Here is a 25,392-nt window from a genome sequence, read left to right as displayed (position 1 = left end):
ATACATCGACGGCAATTTTTAAAAAAAAAAGCTTTCTTTTTTGATAAACTAACAAGCAATAAGGGTATTTAACATAAAAACGTATTTCACATAATTTCTGCTGTCTTATTTCTTTAAAGATATGTTTTGAATTTGTTTTGTTTTGTTTTGTTTTGTTTTGTTTTGTTTTGTTTTGTTTTGTTTTGTTTTGTTTTGTTTTGTTTTGTATGAGGAGTCTGTTTATACTATTGAACAAGAAACTTTTGGAAACTTTATATGACCATTATGGTAGCAATCAGTCATTAATGTGGAAATCAGTAATATGAATTGTGACAGACATGATCATGATTGAACTGTGAATCAAAGCAATGAAGTCACAAAACTTACTGAGATTTGAAAACATGCTAAATATTGAAAAATGAACTTACTTATTAGCAGTGAACTTGATTTTCCTGCTAAGACAAAAGCTAAGATCAAGCACCCTGCAATAAAGCAATAAAACTCAAAGAGTTTTCTTTGAGAAAATCTCAAAGAAATAGGACACCGCCTTGCCCAAACTCTCCTCACTCAGCTCCCACCCCCTTCCTTCCTTCCTTTCCCTTTAATTCAAGTCACTAAAAGTTCTCCAAGAATGCATATTCTACGTATGATGTATCTTGTGTATCTCTCTTTCATATTTGGTATCATTTTAAATGTCTCAGTGTGATTGGTAAAATGGTTTCAATTTCACAGCTGTCACTTATGTTATGAAAAAGATTAAGGGAGATTAAAATTAAAATTAAGGAGAATTCTGTCCTCCTTTTGGGTGGTGTCTTTTCAAGATATCTGATAACCCACTCCTCTCCCCCCAAAACAGGTGTTGGTGTAGTAAATATTTACAATCCTTTTGTTCTGGTCTGGGTATTTAAGGGAAAGTGCAAAACAGCCAGGGGGTATCTTCTGTAGGCAGAAACCACCCATGCAGTGATGGGTGCATGTCTGAAGACACTCACACACCACTGTGTGTATATGCATTTCTTACTCTTAGAATTATCTTTGAGCAATTGAGGTTATGTATTTATTATTTCTGAATTGGCTTCTAATTATCTAACTATGTAAATGGCATGATACCTTTCTACCTGGCAAATAAATGTTATTCTTGATTTATTCTTAAATCATGATTTCTATAGTAGATTTTCAAGTTTGGTATTACTGCAAATCAGAATAGATCATATGGGAAGGCTCAATGAAAGGAGTATGGGGCACATCATTTGAGACCTTTTCGATTTCTGTCTATCACTGACTTAGTAAGTTGCAGTTTCCGTAAATATACAAACTATGCTTTTTGTTATAAGTGAGCAGAGCGCAACCATCTTAAAGGTAGATATTTACCCTGCATCCTCTGTCTAAGAAGCAACTAGCATGTTTGTGATCGTGTGAAGTACATAGTCGGTTGATGTAACTTCCTGTGCAATACCGAGTCCATAATGAACGAATAATTGAAAATATAAGGTAATCAGAATAATCAAAAATCTAGAGTAATACATAACCAATGTTTAATTTCGAATTGAAAACACTATATAAGAGTAATATTCATTTGAAATTGAAGTCAGATTAAACGAGCAGATAAAGTAAAATTGAAACTAAATTCTAAAAATTAAGTGAACTTCATAGGGGCGCTGAAAAGACATACACACATTTTACCTTCACCCAGGCCATCGGAATCCATCATTGGGCTGATGGGTTGTCCTTACAGCAGTACTAAACTCAAGACTTTTTAAAGGCATAGTTCACCATAAAAGTTAAAATTTTGTCATTATTTATTCACCCTGGTGTTGTTTTAATGCTGTATGCCCTTCTTTCTTTTTTGATCACAAAAGGAGAATTTGAGTCTCACTCGCGTTCATCTATATAATGACAGTAAATAGCGACTAGCATCAAGCTTTATAAAAAAGACACACATGTAATGCCTTAAAGACATACGTAAAGACCTTGAATTGGATCCTGTAATACACTGGTAACCAGCCTAATGAGGACAACAACGGAGTAACATGATCAGTCTTCTTAGCCTTTATAAGCATGTAAGTTGGAGACATGCAACATAAGTCTGACAGGTTCCAGAAAAAAATAACATTACAGTAATCTATCCGGGAGAAGATAAAAGCATGGATAAATTTTTCTAAGTCGTTAGTTGACAGGATTGATTTTAACTTAGCTACCCAGGTAAAAAAGAAGTGCATTTCTATAATGTACTTAAAGTGCTCTATTTTCATGCACCAATTTTGTACTTGATATACTAAAAAATATATGAAAAAATATGAACTAAAATATGAACTAAAATGTGCTTTTAATATACTATCTCTGTATTTAAAAATGTATTTATATACTACTTATAGTACATTTGAACCCACAGTGTACTACAAGTGGTAAATAAATATATTTTTTTAAATACAGAGATAGTATGTTAAAAGCACATTTTAGTTCTTATTTCATGCTGTCTCAAAATAGCACAGTTAAGTACACTTAGATGTTCTTAAGATGATCTTAAGTAGTACTAAAGAAGAATTTTTAGTATATTAAGTACAAAATTAGTGCACGAAAATAATCTTAATTGGCAATTGAATGAACAATCACTCAGCGCTGAGGGAGAGTATAAAGTCTCATTTTTATTTAGCAGGAGAAGTGATTATATAGAAAGAGTACAAGGGGTGTAGTATAGGTTTAACCAATGAGAGAGAGAATACATCATATAGCTCAAGGTATAGGAATGTGATACATATAGAAAAACAAGTCTAAATATGGTCAGGTACCCAGGCTTTCCTGGGGATCCCAAAGACCTTCTCTTATACTTGCAATACAAAAGCAGGGACCATTCCCTGTCTCCCATTCAATCCTAGCAGAGCCTTGTTCCTTATATGGAAATGGTTCCGGTACATAAAGAAAACCATATGTTATAACATACAGGTTCTGGTCATATAATTAGAATATCATCAAAAAGTTGATTTATTTCACTAATTCATTCATTACACACAGACTGATATATTTCAAATGTTTATTTCTTTTAATTTTGATGATTATAACTGACAACTAAGGAAAATCACAAATTCAGTATCTCAGAAAATTAGAATATTGTGAAAAGGTTCAATATTGAAGACAACTCAAAACACCTGCAAAGGCATTTAAATGGTCTCTCAGTCTAGTTCTGTAGGCTACACAATCATGGGGAAGACTGCTGACTTGACAGTTGTCCAAAAGACGACCATTGACATCTTGCACAAGGAGGGCAAGACACTAAAAGGTCATTGCAAAAGAGGCTGGCTGTTTACAGAGCTCTGTGTCCAAGCACATTAATAGAGAAGCAAAGGGAAGGAAAAGATGTAGTAGAAAAAAAGTGTACAAGCAAAAGCTGCCAGTACCTGGTTTAAGGACCATGGTTATCCCTGTTCTTAATTGGCCAGCAAACTCGCCTGACCTTAACCCCATAGAAAATCTATGGGGTATTGTGAAGAGGAAGATGCGATATGCCAGACCCAACAATGCAGAAGAGCTGAAGGCCACTATCAGAGCAACCTGGGCTCTCATAACACCTGAGCAGTGCCATAGACTGATCAACTCCATGCCACGCCGCATTGCTGCAGTAATTCAGGCAAAAGGAGCCCCAACTAAGTACTGAGTGCTGTACATGCTCTTACTTTTCATGTTCATACTTTTCAGTTGTCCAAGATTTCTAAAAATCCTTTCTTTGTATTGGTCTTAAGTAATATTCAAATTTTCTGAGATACTGAATTTGGGATTTTCCTTAGTTGTCAGTTATAATCATCAAAATTAAAAGAAATAAACATTTGAAATATATCAGTCTGTGTGTAATGAATGAATATAATATACAAGTTTCACTTTTTGAATGGAATTAGTGAAATAAATCAACTTCTTGATGATATTCTAATTATATGACCAGCACCTGTAGCATACAGCTTCAACAGAGGAAAAAAGACCCTCTGTCCACTTTTCTTCAATGCTTAGACCAACATAAAATCTATCAGAATAGAAACAGACAAAGACATATGTGCTCATTATTTAAAAATATATTTCATTAGCAATAAAAAAGGGATGCCAGCAGAAGACGGAGGCCAGTATTACAGCAAGGATAATATGGAAGGGTTTTAGTTTTTTTTTTTTCGTAGGCGCTTAACTCGTACTCTGATCTCCACATATGAAGCGTAGATTATGACGAAGAGATATTCAGAATAATTTCTTTCAGGACTGTTCGTTTGGTCCTGGCCCACACCACCACCCAGGTGGACTGATCGCTGTCAGCAGGAAAGTGCTGGCAAACATATTCACCAGGCTGCTCAAGAAGCAGAAGAATGAAAATAATCAAAAAACAGGAAGTCTGCTACCACCAGGTTCAGAAACCAGATGGTATTGATGGTGCTTTTAATTTTGAGGCCTGTGATGTACATGACCAATCCATTGCCAACAACACCGAACACATTACACAGTGGAGGAAAATATTGATTTTCCTAGAGGAATTCACCGTGACATCTGCATTGCTTGTTTATGCCGTCATATTGGATGGTGCTAAAGTTTGATCTGAAGTAAAAAGAAAAAACAATGGCTAGAAACAAAACAAGTATGCAGGTTCATTGTTTATCTAGCCTATTTCATTAGAAATGCAGAGAATGGCAACAGGATATTTCAAAATGTTGTTCATTGAAACTGCTATATCATTCTGGTAAGAACAACAGCTCTAGGCCAACTTACTCATTTTGACAATTTTGTGTTTTGTTTTTAAGAGGCTGAAAAAAAAAGACAATAATATTAACAAATATATTTTTATCTAAACTCTATATGTAAAAGCACTTTTTATAACATTTAAAGCTGAACTGAAATAATTTTAACGTACATAGGGTGCTTCCCATGATGTTTAAAGACTATTGAAGGAACAAATTATAGTCCACTTAATTCATCTGGAAAGCATCAAGGAAGTAAATGTGAGAAAACTAAAGATACTTCAAGAAATACAAAAAAATACTTAGTGTAAATGAATAAAAAACATAATGCAGAAACCGTAAAAATGCTAAAAATTTAAACTAAAAAGAGCCTTAAGTGAAAAGGTTATTAAGCTTACCAGATTTCTCTGTAAATAATAAGTAAATAATAAGTGAGTATGTGTTTCTTTACCTATCCTCTAACACTCAATTAAATATCCTTTTAAGGCTAAGTGTTACGTTGTTGGTGTGGTAGAGATGAGACATACACGGACTTCCACAAAATAGGGTATTTAATCAACAAAGGAGAGACAGAACAACCATACACACTTTAACAATAAGAACCGACAAGGGAGTGCAGGGAGTGATTCCATTATAAAGGGTGAGTAGATGATCAGGAACAGGTGCAGGTAATCCATGCTGATGGGGAGAAGACGAGGAAGTAGGTGCAGTTGAGGACACAAGGAGGATGATGGGAAATGGAGTCCATGAATGAAGGGAACTGTGACACTAAGAGAGGAGGGGGTGCTCTTTTTGTTAATATTCACCTGTAAACTCAGAAATTCCAATTGACCCTTCACAAAGACCAGCCTCCCATAGATACTGTTGCTTTGTCCAACAAGCCATGGCGCTGTCACGCCACACGCAGTGAAAAATACATTGCAGAGACAAGAGGACACTGACAACACATCAACAGACAAGACAGAGCTACTTATATTAATCAAAGTCCCAGCTTTCAAGTTGTGTAATTTAAGAAATTCGAACAATAAAAACCATTTTGTGGCTCTTTAATGTGTCGTGACAGATTGCTGTAACGCCTCAGATCAAACGGCTCGTGAACCAATCATCTCTTCCTACTAGTTAATTTAAAGCATCAAATAAACATGAATGAACATGATAAGAAATGTTGTTTCAAAGACGTAAATACACACCATTTTTCAAGTGGCGAAGGGTCAATTGCATATTCAGTTGCGTAATCTGAAGACCTTTGTCACTCTGTAATGAACCAGTCTAGTACTGTCACAACTCATTAGTGGGGCATTCATACGTTTGGCTCATTCTTAGGAAATAAACCATTTTTATGGCATGATTTATTAGAAATATAATTCTAGTTATTATTTCACATTTCAATATTAATTTGATGTTTATTGACCTGTATTATTATTATTATTATTTTTAACTATTTAAAGAACACTAGAACACTATTTCACAAGATGTAATATAAGTCTAAGGTGTCCCCTGAGTGTGTCTGTAAATTTTCAGCTCAAAATACCGCATAGATTTTTTATTATACCATGTTTTAACTGCCTATTTTGGGGTGGGAGCTCTAACTCCCAATAAACATTGCATAAACAATAGAATAAGTTCACACAGCAAATCTAACTTTCAAAATGGATTTTTACAAAGTGTTTGTGATGCAGCATATCAGGTATGGTAATTATTTTTATGGATTTTTACATTTGATTCTGAATGAGTTTGATAATGCTGTGCTAATGGGGCTAAAGCTACAATGTTGGAGAGATTTATAAAGAATGAAGTTGTGTTTATGAACTATACAGACTGCAAGTGTTTAAAAATGAAAATAATGACATGGCTCTGGTCTCCGTAATACAGTAAGAAACAATCATAACTTTAACCACATTTAACAGTACATTTCAACATGCTAACAAAAAAAACTTTCTAAAAATTCATTTAGAAAGAATTTACAAATATCACTAAATATATTTTCTGATGAATATATTAATAAGCCGTTTTTTTTGTAGATTTTACTACAGAAACACACATCAAACTTGATGATTTATAGTGCTTATGGTTCAGGGTTACATTACAATAATAGAACCCCCATATAATATAGCCTGTGTTGGAGCTGCCCTTTAAAATATTATTAGTTGTATGTATATATATATATATATATATATATATATATATATATATATATATATATGAGCAATATCACACGAGTAGCCGTGCGATATGGCTGTATATCAGATTCGTCTGTAGGCACGAGGCCGCAGGCCGAGTGCCGTAGGTAATCACAGCGTGCTGATATACAGCCATATCGCACGGCTACGAGTGTGATATTGCGTTTATACAACAGTTCGACAGCACGAGTGTGTAAATAAATAAGAACAACAACGGAGTGTCTTTAAAACCATCCTTTGTGCAGCACTACTTCCTTCCGCCACGGATTCATATCTCATGTTGACAGTTGAACCAAGTCTCCGTTACTAACTCTAAAACGTCACTTTAGAACTAGTAACGAAGGAACGTTGAGTCGCTTCATTGAAACACATTGAATTTTGTACAGTATTAGAGAGAGAGAGAGAGAGAGAGAGAGAGTAGGCTATTACCTGTGTCTGGTATATTGCATTACATTCATTCTTCAAGTCGATGTCCATAATATTATATCCTTTATACAAGTCCGTTTGAATGTCCGCTGAGGAAAGCGATCTTTGTATTTGTCCTTTTTTACAGCTTTGGGAATCCATTACACCACAGCGCTAAAACAACTTCCTTTTGCAAAAGTTCCTTTCAATTTAAAAGTCTCTTGTGCTTCACTGACTCATTCTCCTGTAAAGTGTTGCCGCCATCTAATGGCGTATTAATATAATGTTCACTCAATCCATATTACTTAATGGACATATTTATATAAAATAATATTTATTGAACAACAAATAAGCACAATTGTACAGTTCAGTCAAACATAAAGCACTAGTTATTAAAAAAAAAAAAAAAAAAATAGGTCACCGTTTATGCTGGTATGTGGGTTTTACAAATATTTAACGAATGAAAAGGATTTTAAAGAGCTTGTGACAAAACCTCCTAACTCCATTGGATCCTCAAACTGTCAATCAAACCTCATTAATCTGCCTCACCTCATGAATGAAGTGCGCATGCAGTTTGGACATCTCCTCTGTGCAATGCAAAGGTAAATAAAGATCTGATGTTTGAAAAAAAATTGTAAAGCGTTTTCTTTACTCAAAAAAACCATATGTTTATAAAGTTCAATGCTTTACGTATTTGAAGAGCAGAGAAGAGTCTGATATGTCCCGTCTAGTTCTAGCCAATATGCTATATAAGGATGTAACGTAACGTTTATTATTATCAAATTTAATATAGCACAATTCGACTTGCTCTGGAACAAATAATAGATTAATAAGACCAAAGATTGCCCGTTCTATGTACTCAAATTGAATTATGTCTCATGTTTAACCACTATAAGAGCCAGCGGCAAATCCCCGAGGCACTGGCCGAGATTAAGCTGTTCTCGGCGGTTACAGAAGCACTGAACGGCCGCTGACGCACTCGAGCTCGCATCTCCGAAAACGTCAAAACAAATTGTAAAATAGGCGCTGTTATTAAATATGAGTCACATATTTCAGGTCTAAACAACAAAATTCTCGCCTAAAAAACTATTAAAACTACAGTTCGTGGTACAAGAAGTAGTATTTGTAAAAATTACGGTTGATTTGATCGCCCGCCATGAAGGTCACTTCAAGCGGAGTGATACAAACGGTGAAAAGGCAGTAGGAGTGCTGTTATCACTGAAATATCGCATGGCTATCAGCCAATCAGATTCGAGAACCAGACAGAACTGTTGTATAAATATATATATATATATATATATATATATATATATATATATATATATATATATATATATATATATGGTAGGTTTATAGCCCAGAACACACCAAGTCAACGGTCGGCCGTTGGGCAGTTTTTGTTCTTTGGCTGACTACGTTTTCTCAGTGTGTTCCGCACCATTGGCTGAAGTTGGTCCTCGTCAGCTTTTTTTCAGCCGATTCGACATGAACAAGTGGAAGGGCGAGATGATCAGAAAGGCAGATGTTCTTTAACAAAGGCTGTCTCCAGCACAAGCACACTGTAAAACCTGATAAGTTAAGAGTACTCAAAATTATTGTAGAAACCGATTACCTCAAAAAACTTAAGTAAAGGAACTCAAATCTTTTACATAAAGAATAATTATAAATTAAAGCTGCAAGCAGCAATGAAAGGGCCCTCCCACCCAGGCTCACCGCCACCAGTTGGTCTTAGGAAAACTGTGAACAGTGTGTGACATGCATGTAAGCAAGTAAATACAGGAGAATTATGGCCAAGTCATTTCAAAGTGCCACACTTCCTTCTGCCAACAGGTGGCGCTTTGACTATAACTGAATATTGCGATACAGGCTAGGACTATTATCAAACAATTGAAGATTGGAGCAGATTGGACATTGTATGCCTGAGTTACAACAACATCCTGTTTCGTGCACGATTCCATGATTTAACGTGTTTCTAGTATGTTTGTTATTTTATGGCATGTTTAAATGTGTTTCTGAGAACGAATTACAGTGTAAAGCATGCCATTTCCAGTTGCCAGCAGGTGGCACTATGACTAACTGAATATTGGCATATATATGTCTTCAGACCAGGACTCTTATCACATACGTGAAGTTATCGGTTTCCAATTATCTAATGACAGTAGTTGTTTCTTGGGTTTAGGCAGCAAGGTTATTAATCCTATTTTCACTGAAGGCGATAAAGTCTCTTTCTGAATACATTCTAAAAATGCATTAAATAACAATTCCCATATATCCTTCCAAAAATGTTCTAAAGGACAACTTGTTCACTCCTGCATACTAGAACAAAGTTGAGTTCATAACAGTTACATTATTCATCTATGCCTGTTTCTTTTCTATCTTTGAATGTCAGGGGGTTAAAAAATAGTGTTAAGCGTAAAGCTATTTTTATTTTTTTTTTTTCAGGGAACAAAAAGCAAATTGCGTCTTCTTACAAGATACTCATTCTGTTTTGAATGATGAAAACTTTTGGAAAATACAGTGGGGTGATTTAGCCTTGTTTGCACATGGATCTTCACATTCTGCTGGAGTGATGTTATTATTTAACAGATTTGAAGGCTCTGTAATTGTTCCTGAAGGGGACAAAGAAGGTCACTGGTTAATGGTAGCGGTGGAAATATATGACATATGTTATATATTTGTTACAGTTGGTGTATGTTTAGAGAGATGAGGCATACTCGGAGATCCACAAGATGGGCCTTTAATAATAATCAAGGAGCGAAAGCACATACACACATAAACATGAACGAGAACGGACCATGAGTGAAGGCAAACACAAGGTAAAAATACATGTGACTAACAAAGGAACTAAACAAGGTGATGGGATGATCACCAGGAGGAGCCAGGCGAAACCGTAGGTGCAGGCTGGACGACGTCTGACCATGTCAGAGCCTGTGGGACGAGGGAGCCCGGTGGAGTCTTGAGGCTGAGGGTATCCGGTGGAGCCAAGGGAGGGAGGAGCCACGGTGAAGGCGAAGCGTCGACAGGCCGCGGTGGAGTGTTGGACTCGAAGGCTGGAGGCGGAGCCAGGAGAACCTCAGTCCACGGTGACACTGGTGGCCTGAAGCATCGAATCGGATCCATGCGTTTACGTGATGGAGTTGATGAGAGGCTGAAGGGTACCAGGGGAGGCAGAGATGATGAGATGGTTTGAGGAGGCGGGAGAGGGAGGTTGGGAGGGAACACAGGGCTGGACAGAACCTGCAGGGGCATGGACAGTTCTGACAGTTCTGAGCTGGACGGGACCAGCGGGGAGACAGACAGTTCTGAGCTGGACGGGACCAGCGGGGAGACAGACAGTTCTGAGCTGGACGGGACCAGCGGGGAAACAAGACAAGGGGAATTTACCTCCACAAAACACATCCAATAAATCCAGAAAAGCTTCTGTGGACATGACGATGCCATCCACCGTGGTGATGTTGTGGTCGGGGCTCTCTTCCCAGCCCTCGAACTCCACTAACACTCCCTCGACGGCACACGATGTAACGGGCTCACGCACCTGGTCAGACACACCTAGCGGTTCACACTCCGGGGCGACGACTCCTTCCGTCCTCTCTTCAGGTTCGGTCTCAATCGTCCCGGCAGGTCGATCTCCACGGTCTGCGGTGGGCTCTCGTTTCTCCATCGTGCACGTAGTTGATGGCGCATGGTTGGTCTCTGGATGTGGCGTGGCTGTCTCGGCGCCGGCTGGAGCGGCTAGCTCTACATTTTTCTTCTTCCTCCTTCTTCTGGACCCAGCGGAGGTAGGTGGGTCCAGCAGGACACAGGGGAACAATTCACTGGAGGGGTATGTGGAGGAAGACAGAGCTTGACAAACTGGCCAGGCCGCCCGTGTTTCCGGGAGGACTGGACGAGAGTCACACTTATAATCCTGAACCTCTTCAACAAAGAATTTGGAGCCATTTAAATACAAAATTAAATTAATAGTATAATTTAAGGAAACATAATCGTCAGGTTCATCAAAGCAGATTGTGTTCTTGTCCAATCCGTCCAGAAACAGGGCGATCAAACGAGCATCTGACCAGTTTGTCAAATAAGCTAGCTCTACAAACTCCTCCACATACCTCTCCAGCGAACGTCCCACCTGAAAGAGCCCAATGAGATGCTCCGCTGCCGACATTGGTGAGGGAGGCATGGGAGAAGCTGCAGCCTCAGGGATGAGGAACAAACCCATAGTGTTGTTGGATCTCCAGCGGTATTGGTCCGTTCTTCTGTTACAGTTGGTGTATGTTTAGAGAGATGAGGCGTACTCGGAGATCCACAAGATGGGTCTTTAATAATAATCAAGGAGCGAAAGCACATACACACATAAACATGAACAAGAACGGACCCTGAGTGAAGGCAAACACAAGGTAAAAATACATGTGACTAACAAAGGAACTAAACAAGGTGATGGGATGATTAACGAGACACAGGTGGATCAAATGAACTAATCAGACGGACTGGGGAAAAACTAGGTCACAGGACACAGTACATGTAACAATATTATTATGTATTTACGGTTATAATAACAAAGTGGCCAACAGAGAAATGTTAGAGAAGTTGGGTAATTTGGTTAACGAATGGAAAGTAATCTACAAGTCAGATAATGTGATAATGGGAGGAGACTTTAATATAGCCCCTGATTCATGGTTAGACCAAAAACCCCAAAGAAGTTCACATTCTGTATATAATGATACTATATTGAATTTATGTACTTTAACAAATGTGGTTGATTATTGGAGGGTATCTAATCCAAACAGCATTCATCACTAGATTATTGGCTTATTTCTAGTGAATTATGTAATAATGTCTTAAATTGTATCATTTCAGTTTCCCCACTTACGGATCATTGTATGATTACTCTGTCCGTATCAATTTCAAAGAAATCTCAGATCTCTCCTAATATTTGGAAGTTCAATAACGATTTGTTAAAAAATGACAACTTTTGTCAAAAGGTGAATTCTCTCATCGAGGAGATTGAAAAGCTTGATATGTCTTGCATGAATAAATGGGAATGGTTCAAATTTAAGGTCAAACAAATAGCCATTGATACAGGAAAGCTCTTATCAGTGATGAGAAAACAAAAACAAAAGGAATTGATTGGGAATTTATTGGCAGTTAATACACAAGTATCACCAGAAAACACAGAAAAACTACAAGTCTTGCAATCTCAATTATATGAGTTGAATTCAGAAAAAGCAAATGGAGCTTATGTCCGTTCAAGAGCCCGGTGTATTTTTTATAAAGGAGAAAAAAATTCATCATATTGTTTCGGCCTTGAAAAACAAAGACAAAAAAAGAAAAAAATTACTAAGCTTAAGATTAATGATACTATAATTGAAGATCAAAAAGAAATTCAAAATGAAATTTGGCTTTTCTATCGTAACATTTACAAATCTAAATACAAAAAGGCGGATTGTGATTCTTTATTTGAAAATATTAGAGATAATATAAAAAAATTAAACGAAGAAGATTAAATTTTAATTGACAATGAGTGGACTTCAGCGGAAATGGATGGCATTAAAACAAATGAAAACTGGCAAATCACCAGGTAACGATGGTTTGTCAATAGAATTTTTAAAACATTTTTGGAAGGATATATGGGAATTGTTATTTAATGCATTTTTAGAATGTATTCAGAAAGAGAGTTTATCGCCTTCAGTGAAAATAGGATTAATAACCTTGCTGCCTAAACCAAGAAACAACTACTGTCATTAGATAATTGGAAACCGATAACTCTATTATGCACCGACTATAAATTACTTGCCTTGGTATATGCTAATCGTTTAAAAATGTACTTGGTAAACTTGTAGAGGAGTTTCAATCAGCATTCATTAAGGGAAGATATATCCAAAATCATATTAGACTAGTACTGGATATGATTGATTATAATTCAATGATACAATCAGATAGTCTTATTTAATTTATAGATTTATTTAAAGCATTCGATACCATGGAACATGAATTTATATTTACAACACTTAAAACGTTTGGTTTTGGGGAAGGGTTTTGCAAGGTTATTAAAATGTTATATAATAATATTTATAGCTATATATCCCTCAATCCTGGAATGACTCCTAGAATTGAGATCTTATGTGGAATCAGACAGGGTTGTCCAATTTCCCCCAAATTGTTTATACTTTGTACTTAAATGTTAGCCTATACCTAATTGTCAACCATCCTCAATTAAAAGGTATAACCATTTTTGATTATGAGTATCGAATTAGCCAATTTGTTGATGACACAGTAATTTTTTAAAAGACAAATCTATAATTGAGAAAGCCTTAAACATTATTTCAGTTTTTTTCAGGAGCATCTGGCCTATGCTTAAATCTAAAAAAATGTGAACTGTTACCTCTGTATTCATGTGATGAGGAAAGTATAGAATCCATTCCGGTTAAATCTGAAGTGAAATACCTTGGTTTAACAATATCTAAAGATTCAAAATCAAGAGAATTATTAAACATAGAGGACAGAATCGATAGTATGAAAAAGTTTCTTAATCACTGGCTTATGAGAGATCTTTCCATTATAGGCAGAATCCTTTTGACAAAAGCAGAAGGCATATCTAAACAAATCTACCTATCTTATTCTATCTTATTTGTTTCCCCTCAACTAATTAAAAATGTTAACTCTGTAATGTTTAATTTTATATGGAAAAACAAAACTCATTATATAAAAAAATCCCAGATGATTAAAGAGTATAAAAATGGAGGTCTGAAAGCCACTGAATTTGAATCAATGATTGGAGTCCTCAAACTGAATTGGATAAAATCATATTTAACACAGCCTAATTCAATGTGGTTTCATATACCAAAGTGTTTATTCAAAAGAGTCGGAGGACTAGAATTTTTGATGAAATGTGATTTTGAGATTTCTAAATTGCCTATTAAGCTTTCAAATTTCCACAAGCAGATATTGCAATACTGGAAAATGATATTTACTCACAACTTCACACCACATTGTTCCACCCTGTGGAATAATAGGACCATCACGATAAATAGGAAGACATTATTCAAACAAGAGTGGTATGAGAAAGAAGTTTTATATGTGGCTGATTTGATTGATGAAGCTGGTTAGTTTATTCAGTATAATTCATTTATGGAGAAATTTGCGCTAAAATGTTCTTTTAGAGAATTCAATAGTGTGTGTGTAGAGCAATCCCTCTCTCACTGAAACAGCTAATATAAAACACCCTTACATATTCGAATGTATCTGTTAAATTGCCTGAGTTGAAGATTGGAGAAGTGTACATTGCAGATGAAAAAGTGTAATAACAAAGTAATAGCATACGTTAATGTAACCATCAAAGAGACAATATGTGATCTTGTGTCCTTGTGTTCTTGCTCTACGTCATCATCAACCGTTGAACTTTAATTCCAATACTCAAGAACGTAAGAACAGAGGACGCATGAAAGTACCAGATTTGTTCTTGGTATCGACAAAGTCACTGGAAGGCAAGCTTGCAGCTTTTAGCCAGAAAAAGCATAACGGCTAATGCTAAATCTCCGCCTCTGGTGGTACACAGGGAAGGAGACAGGGAAGCCTGCATTTTTTTTATTGGAATATAAAAAAGAATCTTAACATTGACAAAGCATGTAACACAAAGGCTACTCATTTTCATAAATACATGTGGTAAAATAAAAAGAGATAAAATTATGTGAAAACAATATCTATAAAAATATGAAAGAAATCTTTTAATAGGTTATGACATTTGTTTGTGATGTTATGTTGCATTTATTGTGTATTAGCCTCTTATAAGATGCTGGGACTGTCAGTTGAGCAACAAGATCGCAGCACATCTCAATTCTCAAATGATGCATTCTCTGTCCTCACGTCCTTCAGAGTCAGCTGGCACGACTGGACTCCATGAGAACGCAAGTCCATTCTCTGTGTTCTTGAAATTGAGAAACAGCCCATCACTATTTATTTGCATTTACTGTTAATCAACATGCAATATTTATAGTCTTGAAATTTCACAGCCCATTCACTCTACAGGCACTACTCTTCTACATTATGGTAACCCTAAAAAACTTCAACATCACAGAAACAACTTTACATACCAAAATAACAGAACATTAAACAATAAGACACCTTCCCCTGTATTAATCTTGTACAAAAACACACAAAATAACACTCAATTCCAACATTTATTCTCCCTTACAGAGTGTGACACAAAGCATGCTGGGAATTTGAAATCTGTTGCAACTCAGTTTAATATTGAATGGACTCTTCTGATAACGTCTGTAACATCAACAATGGCATATCATGGATGACGTCACTTTATATCACTCAGTAAACGTAAAAAATAATTAAAGTATAAGGGTTTACTCAAAAATGTTGTGCTACACAAAAATAAAACTAAACTCCTCGTTCAGAAAATGTAATTGTTTTAAGTTGCATCAATGATTTAACAGACTTTAATCAATCTTTATAAGTTAGTAGTACTATCCGGGTTTACAGTGCAGCAGAGACTGTTTCAGCTTCTTCTTAAACTCCTCACACATGAACACATAGAGAATGGGGTTCAGACAGCTGCTGAGATGAACTAGGCAGTTTACAAAAGGTCCTATGTAAATTATTACAAAAAAAAATTCATTCCACTCATTCTCGAGTGCAATTACAGTACACAGCTGGTGAACATGAAAAGGAAACCAGCATAAGAATAAGGCCATGATCACAGATATAATGACCCCAAAAGACTTAAGTTTCTTTCCTCTTTTGAGACGTTTGGCCCGCACTCCGATAGCAATGAATGAAGATACAATGATCAGGAAAGGGATGAGAAAACCTACCATAAACCTGTATATGACCAGAGACTTGAAGGGTTCTAAATTATAAATGCATTGTTTATGCATTACCAAACGGTTGATGACAAAGGGAATGCTGCAGAGGATGGATAAAACCCACACAAGTGCACAGATGATCCTGGCTTTGACCAAAGTTGACCAAGTGAACAGGTATCCATCAAGACTGATAGCAGTGAGCAAAAAGATGCTGACAAACATTTTTAGCACCGCCACAAAGCTGACAAACTTGCACATGAAGTCACCAAAGTGCCAAACCATCCTGTTAAAGGCAATAACAATGTAGAAGATGATTATGAAGTTGAAGATGAAGTCTGCAATCGCCAGGTTGAGAAACCAAATGGAGTTGACGGTCGTCTTCATTTTGTAGCCAGTCACAAATATGATGAGCCCATTTCCAACGATACCCAGAGCGAAGGTGACAAAATATATGAATATATTGAAGATTTCAATGCTTGATAAAGGTTCTGTCTGGGTTGTTGCATTAGTCACATTCTCTGCACAAAGAAAAGAGAAAGTTTATTCAGAAATCCAACTCATTCAGTTCACAAATTCTGACTCAGCTGACTCAGCAATCCAGTTTTTAATAGCTCACTGGAGTTGGAAATGGGAATGGAAGGATTTTCTTGAATTATGTCTTTAAAATCATTTTTGGATCATTATTATAGCTGTCACAGTTCCAGTCATTCCCGGACTCCATTTCCCATAATCCTCCCTGCCAATCACCTGCACTCACTCCACCAATCAGCAATCACTCACACCCAGCTGCAGCTCATTACCTGGACTATTTAAGCCGCTCACATCCTCACACTCAGGTCAAGGTCTTGTATTACTACGGTTTGCATTTCTGAGCGTTTGTCATTGTGTTTGCCTGCCTGTTGGTAACCCAGTCTGTTTCCTGTCTACAATTCTCTGCTGCCTACCCTTTGGACTATTTGCTCTGTCTTGGACTTATGTTTGATATCTGCCTGCCCTGATCTCCTGCCTGTTCTACGACTACGATTCTGTCTGCTCTCTGCTGTACCTGTCTGCTGTTGTTTGCCTATCTTACTTTGAACACTGTCTAATAAAGCCTGCTCATGGATCCCACGTCGAGTGACTACTCGTTACAACAGCTCTGATTTTTCAGTATGAATCTTATTATTGTTGTTCAAATTAGAACCTTAGTTACCAGTCCATTGTTAATCATGTTCAAGATTGGGCTAAATCATGTTTAATGCATAATCTAAATGCATAATATAAATATTGATTTTATACAACAGTTCAAAAAACAAGAAGTTCATATTGAGTGACTTATATTTTAGACAGAATATTGCCTGTTTTTGCTCCATTTCGCCAATGTAAATTGTTCGAAACAAGCTACGGGACTGTTTTGCATCTCTGAGCAACACATGTGAGATGTGTCTAGGTGAAGACAGTAGGTTACAGATGCACTCTCAGACATGCAGTCAGTCTCAGGCTTTGCGCTTTTTGCTGTGACGTCACACACATAACTCGTTGGATCACAGAATTTGGCACAACACCGGAAATAAGCTGACAGAAAACGAAAATAGATTAATTTACCTTTACAAACAAAGGCTAGCTCATTTAATATGAGCGCTGCCTGGTAACACTTTACAATAAGGGTAGCCTGCTTGAATAAACATATAGGCCTACCTGAATTAATACTTCATTCAGCATTAACTAATGAATTTTGAAAGCATGAACTAATCATGTTAACCACCTGTGCTGGGTTGTGTCAACAGACGAGACAATGATCATGTATGGACAATAGTCAGAGATTGTGAAAAACATCAAACATAGTCAATATTAAGAGGATTTGGCATTTCCAATTAATGTAGACCTGTTACATTCTTCTAGTCTATTGTTATAACTATTAGGTAAGGCTACCTTTATAATTAAATTAATACTATTATAATAAATTTGCCCCGCAAAAATTTCTAAGCGCATCACCGCATAACTGATGTGCTGTGAAGATAATAATTTTCATATAATAAATTATTTGTGCCTCAGAGCACGCAGATGAAACAATACTAAATTATCTTGCATTCGTGAATGCAATCGTGTGAGACGCTTCAGGGAGGTAATGGACTATATGCACGGAGAGTTTTTTAGAACTTCCGCAATAATATAAGCCAGCTCGAAAACTTCCTGTGAGATGTCATTTGCTGGTGTGTTGAGCATCAGTAGTGTAATACTTAGTTTATAATCAGAATATAGTCACTTAAATGGCAAAGCATTAATTTAGTTATTCAAATGTAAGAAAGCATAAAAAATAAAGGGGCACAACCTAATGCTTTTTGACTTTCTCAGTTTGTGTAAATCTACTTAGGGTTCAGAGAATTTCTTTTGTTCCATATTAATTTCACACATGTCTGGTACAAATGTGTGGCATTGTTTCAATAATACAGTGTATACTTTTTGATTCATTTACCCCGAAAGAAGGGAAGTGACATGTGACAACATGCCCCACAGGTGGGGCACGTTGTAATATGACCATATGATAGCTAAAAATTTTATCTGACTTAATTAAAAAAATATACATGACAAACTAAAATATTTTGTCAATAAAATACAATAATTATTTTTTTCATATAAAATAATAGCAATTTTTTAGAAATTCAAATTTAAATAATTTTGTAGTTTGACAATGAACATTCTGCAAAACACACCTATACAGCAATACATGCAAACAGATGAAGAAATATATTCAGACATTCAGAAAAACAGAGCTGAACAAAACAGCTCTCATAGAACACAAGACATAGATGAGCTTGTTCTGGTACAAACGCTGAACGTTTCTTGAAATAATATTTTCTGGATGTTCAGGACTTCAGGTTCTTCCTCCCAGTCTTTATTCATCTTTTTTTCCATAGTTTATCAACAGAAATTCATAAAAGTCGATTATGCCAGTTGTATCGTAACTGTATAGAATAGTATAGCTCTAATAGCGGGGCACATAGTACCGCAGTGTTACAACGAACCCTATCTGCACAACTGGAATTAAACCTGGTTAGTGTCTTCTAATAGTTAGTGAAGCATTAAAAAACTACCCGACCTGCTAAACAAGAGATTGGAGATTAAAATAATATCAGTTTTGTCTAATTTTAAAGTGAACCGGAAGTTGCAAATGACTTTTCTCCAGTGTTGCGACGTATTTCCAAGTAAAACGGAAAATTGAATAGAGGGCAGTTTTACTTTAGTGCTCCTCCTCTCCATATCTCGCTCATAGCAGACACATGGTTGCAGAGAAGTGGTTTACGCGTTTTCAACCCAAGCCGTCAAACTGACGGAAGTAACTTTTCCGATTTTGATTAAAGATTACCGCGACAAACAATTTTTTTCTGTGTATTAACTTGCATGGATTAATTGTTTACCACAAGACTAGTAATATGCACTAACAAAGTAAATAAGGTTAATTTTGATTTCATGTGTACTTGAAGGTATTATTAACAGGATGGCTTGTAAAATATAGATGAAAAATTAGCTTAAGTAAGAAACTTACTTTTATATTGTTAAATAAATGTTCAGTGATATATTCCAAAGATTGTTAAATTTTGGCGCATTTTTTCTATATTGTCGATATGGCAACTAGTAAATACCATCCCTGCGTTCCAATGTCCATACTATCCATCCTAAATAGTATGTGAGATTAAAATAAGTGTGTACCAAAGCATAGTATGTTGAAAAGAGTATGGATGGTCTACTATTTCCGGTAGATTTTCGAAGTGTGCACACTATAGACCTTATGTAGCCCCACCCCTTTTCAGCGCTGCGCTCGTTGTCTTTTGACTTCCGGTTTGTATTTCCACAGCGATCTTACATTTATGAATGAACTGCTCGTTTTAAAATCCTCCGGGTCTACTGACATTTGTTAAGACATCTGCTTTAAATATAACAATGATCATGATAACTTTCATTAACTCTACAACAAGTAAATCCACTTAACCAACTAATTATTCTTTAACAACGATGCCATAGAAATGTACAGAGCTAGTTCAAAGACAATTTTATAAAGATGGCGGCGCGCTTGTTTCTCTGGTAAATAAGGTCTATAAAGGCTAATATTTTCCACAACCCATTGCGCTTTGGACAAGGATTCAGTTCAGAACTACAAACATACTTAACGTCTGTTAAAGATCACTTCATCTGGAAAGCATCTGCTGTTTACAAACATCTGATAGACGTCTTTAAGATGTCAGTTTTACATACATTCTAAATCATAAACATCTTAAAGACGTCTATTTGACATCTGATAGGAAACGTCCTATAGACATATTGCAGATGTGCTAACACTCTAAAAAATACATCTTCCAGACGTAAACACACACATCAAATAGACATCTCAGAGATGTACGTGTTCTATCAGGGATGGTGGATATGCGCGATCGACACTGAGGTTTGAGTGACTAATAATCAGTTCAACCTGATAGAAAATATATAATGGTATCCGTGTTATTTTTCATCTGCAAATACCAATGTGGACTTTTATAAATATCCGAATGGCCATTAACTTTTAAATGCATCATTATGCATTAATATGAGGAGAGCTCTCCACATGAAAAACCCGCGACTGCAGGCCAGTTTACGGTGACAGGATGCGACAGAGTGAAAAGACGCGATTGCATGACGTGATAGTATGTCCCAAAGCTTGTATACTCTTTTGCTACACACTCAAAAGTAAGTACTTTTTGTTCACAGAAAGAGTACATACATTTAGGGCGTAGTATAAGTAGGCGAATTGGGACGCAGCACAAGTTTCTTCATGGTACCGTGTGCGGAAGTATTTAAACCACGTGTGTTACAACTAACCCCGTGTTAGTTTGTGCCCCGCATTCCCCTACAGTGTTCCTCGGCTAAATTCAATTCGACCATCAGTTTTCACACTTTTATGTGAAAAAAGCTTCAAAAATTAAATATTTATTGTGCACTTTAGTTAGATTAATTAAATAAAATGTGTGTTTTTACAAGTGTGCTGAAATCATTGATCTTGTGCTGCACTGACTGACAACTGCTGTTATTACAAAGGGAAAGTGCGGGCTTTCTGTGTCATTCATTCACAATAAAAGTTATTGTTTTTCTTAAGGTTTTGTGAGTACTTCATACTTCACATTAACAAAATGTATTTTTAAACGTAGTTATTTTATAATGTTTAATATTTAGTCAAAAACGAAGTGAAAAACGATTAGAGGAAATGGCTGATATATGCTCAAATAAATGCCACTTTGCCGCCACCTGCTGGTTAAAGTGGTAATTATTGTCTTTTTTTATTTTTAAATAAGTGTTTTCTATCAAATGTTGAATTTCCTACATTTTTAAATGTTCGGTTTTACAAAGGGGACAATCTCAGAAGGATGAACAAATAATGTTTGTTGTCATCACATTAAAAATAACATTTGAAGTGCTGGGGAAAAAAAAATGCTTGTGCATGTCTAAAGCCCCGTTCACACCACCAGCGACTTTTTCGCTGCATGTCGCTAGTCTCCATACTGTGAAGTCGCTTGTGGGCGTTCCTAGTGCTGTCGCTCTAATATCATTGGTAGACTGCACGTCTGATCATATCTATAGAAAATGCAATCACAAATGATATATAAAACTAAGAAATCGTTCTAATTTGACAAGGAATTAGGTTTAAAATAATTAAAAGTAACATTCTGCTGTTGTAGAGTGTTGTGACTGCAGAGCTCTGTGCATTAAATCATTAACTAGATTAACGATCGGTCTATCAACAAATTAAACTCACTCATACTGTCAAAAAATACTAAAACGTCATTTGAATTTGACAAATAATCAATTTTCTTGTCCCTAATAATCAACACAATGCAAGGGAAACTGCAATATGAACTGCAGCAGTGCTAAACTGCTCAGAGCATCATATAATTAACAACACAAAATGTATGAATCAAACTCACAATACTGCCGACAGTTTCTTTTCCACGCATCATTTTATTATATCCATGTATGTACATTCAAATCATATAAAAAAGTGAAATCGCTCCGGAACTATTCGTGTCTTTCTTGCCTGCACTCGAGATGGTGACGTGAGCTCCAGAGAGCTCCACTCCTATTGGTTGTCGCTCGCGAAATTCGCTCCTGATTTGTATAAAGTTGCAATATCTGAACTTTTGTCGCCTGTCTCCCGTCGCTTGACACGCCTACATTCTGTCGCCAACGGTAACTATCGCTCTTGTCGCCGGAAGTCGCCAGCGCTCCATTGAAATGAATGGGATCCTGTCGCTTTGTCGCTGCGTGTTCCAGGCAACCCGTAACCTGTGTTTTTCCAAACTTCTACCCAAAGTGCACTGGAACAGCAGTCAAACCCATGATTTCCCACCAGTGAACTCGTACTAGATCGATGTACTCCCAGTTACAGGTCCTAGTGTCACATAGCCCACGAAACATGGCAGCCCCTACGGCGGCGTTTATGCAAGTGCACAGTAAAATAACGTAAAATAAAAGGTATAACAGCTTCTCATGCCTTCTCTTTTCCTCCTCCATTTCCCTCAAATAAGCAAGGAGTAAGCACCTTTGGCGAGCATAAGCCCTGTACGGTCCGCCATGCTGGTTTGTTTATACTCAGGCAGTTTGGCTTGACTTACCTGGAACGCTACAAAGTTGTGAGTCGTGATTTGAAGTCGTGACTTACGGACTCAAAAACCTGCCTGGAACGCAGCATAATTACAGACACAGTGTTTTTAAACAGTCCCAATAGCTTTGTCTTTATTGCAATCAATTAAACTGGTTTATTGGCAAATTAGGTAAATGTGATAACTGCATTAAAATATTAATACAACAATAAAAAGTCAACCATTGATGGTTTTGTGTCGATGTGCAGCGACTACAGAATGAACAGCTAACAGTTCACCGGAAATGCCCGAGCTGGCTTAACGATCAACCAGGAAGTAACCGCGCATATAATCCATTAGCCTATACCAAACCATTTTAATGACAGACTTTGCTCAGGCATTACAGAATGACCAAAACAGCATTTCAGATACTGTGCAACGAGATCAGTCATGCCATCAAGTCACATGTCTTTTTTGATGTGCATCAGGGAATTTATTTGGTGTTTCTATTGTAATTTATGTGCATGTTTTTGTGTCGCATAAAAACAAAAATACCCTACTCAATTGAGCACATACGTTTTTTGTTTGTTTGTTTATTCATTTTTTTATGAGCATTTTTAGAATTATGTGTATTTTGCTGTTTCCATCCAGCGTTTTTAATGCTATATCCCAAAATGAGCATAAACATGTGGATGGAAACAAAAAAGACTGTGACTTTGTGATGGGACGGCATCTGATATGCTGTTTTGGTCATTCTGTAACGACTGAGCAAAGTTATTGTTTGCCTGCGATGAAGATTTGTATTAGATGAACTGCGTATGCTGTCTGTGAGCAATTCCACAGGTATCGATTTTATTTGATTTCCAATACAGCAAAAAATAGCAGACATTTTACAACCAAACAGATTACTTCGCCATGATAACAAAGTATGTAGCAAGTCTTTACTGTTTTTTATGGACATATATATCTTAATTTACACATTAAATAAGCTACGATTGTTCAGAGAGTATGAAATGAACACACACTTGCGCAGTGGCAGTGCCGGTGACCTGTTCGTCTTGAAAATCAACGTCTTTGTGAAGGTACAGTTAACCAGTTTACATGCGGCTGCAGAAAATTTGATTACATTTTGGAGAACAGACGGAAGAAGATCTTTTAATGTGTATTTGATGATTGTGTGTTCAGATGTTTAGCTGTATATGTTATTATTAGACAAGGACATGCAATGATATTTGGGCTACAAATGCCAGAAATAATGCTTGTCTCTTCTGTGTTTGTTGCAAAGATATGTAATTATGATAATAATTTAAATATCCATCTAAAAAATAACATGCTATTGTATTGTTGTAGCTATACACACACACACACACATTATAGGCCTATAGTATATATAGTTACAAAGTAACTAGCTACTTGAGTAGTTCTACTGGATACTTTTTTACTCTTACTCAAGTAACTATTACGATTATTACTTTCACTTTTACTTTGAGTAAATATTTCTAGTTGTACTTTTACTTGAGTTGCCTACAGTTTTTGGATACTCTACCCACGTCTGATTCTGAAGTGTCAAAAAAAATGAAACGAATCGACATGAGTGGAAAAAAATGCTTCTTTATTTGATCAATTGACAAGCGATTTTACATTTAACTAAAAAACAGTATTTTACATAATTTCTGCTGTCTGATTTCATCTTTAAAGATATATTTTGTCTTGTCATGTATGAGGAGTCTGTTAAAACTATTGAAGAAATAAACTTTTGGTATTATCCTAAAACTTTGTGACCATTACACTGGCAATCAGTCAATAATGTGGAAATCAGTATTCCGAATTGTGACAAACATGATCATGATTGAATTGTGAATCAAAGCAATGAAGTCACAAAATTGGCTAACTGACTGAGTTTTGAAAACATGATAAATATTGAAAAATGCTCTTATCAACTGTTCTAAACTCAATAGTAGAGATAGTTCACCATTAAATGAAAATGTTTGTCATTATTTACTCACCCTGGTGTTGTTTTAATATGCCCATCTTTCTTTTTTGGATCACAAAAGGAGAATAATAAAAAATAAGTAATGTCCCACTCACGTTCATCCATAATGTTTGTGAGGCTCTGTTAGCACCATAGTTCACTCCAACTCACCCAGATAAAGCACATAAGTTGTGAAAATCAAGATTAACTAAAACGCGACATGAAATACAATCCATGTACTTTTTTTCCTCTGAGGTAAATATATCTGTTGTGTTCGTTGCAACAAAAAAATATCACATTTCACATCTGTCAACTGTCATTCTGACTATCATTTCACCAAATGACATCTTAACACTTTGCACAGGATCATTCTGCTACTTTTGTGTGTTTTTAAAATCTTGATGCTGGTCACTATGTACTGCCATTATATGGATGAGTGCGAGCTGGACATTTTTTGAAAATTCTCCTTTTGTGGTCTCAAAAAGAAAGAAGGGCATACAGCATTAGAACAACACCAGGGTGAGTAAATAATGACGTGATTTCCATTTGAGGGTGAACTTTCTCTTTAATGTTTTTGCAGTGTAATGGTGGAAAAGGCCAATTCACACTGCACTGACAGACGCAGATCAATGGCAACAGTCACCAAATTACAGCATGTCAAAAGCAAAAGCATTCAAGAGAAAGTTCACACTAAATGAAAATTAAGTCATTATTTACTCACCCTGGTGTTAATACTGTATGCCATTCTTTGATTTT

The 25,392-nt window shown here is 36.3% G+C and overlaps 1 protein-coding gene across 1 annotated transcript; it reads right to left on the bottom strand.

Moving 5' to 3' along the window:
* Nucleotides 1-15,627: 15,627 nt before the first annotated feature.
* On the bottom strand, nt 15,628-16,605 carry LOC125249612 (C3a anaphylatoxin chemotactic receptor-like; the record flags this gene model as incomplete). Its single annotated transcript, XM_048161931.1, has 1 exon — nt 15,628-16,605. A coding segment is annotated over one exon (867 nt), but the record flags the coding sequence as incomplete, so codon positions are not given.
* Between the last annotated feature and the right edge of the window lie 8,787 nt (nt 16,606-25,392).

This window comes from Megalobrama amblycephala, linkage group LG16 (assembly GCF_018812025.1).
Source record: "Megalobrama amblycephala isolate DHTTF-2021 linkage group LG16, ASM1881202v1, whole genome shotgun sequence".
Classification (NCBI taxonomy): Eukaryota; Metazoa; Chordata; class Actinopteri; order Cypriniformes; family Xenocyprididae; genus Megalobrama; species Megalobrama amblycephala.
This window is presented reverse-complemented; position numbering and strand designations above follow the sequence as displayed.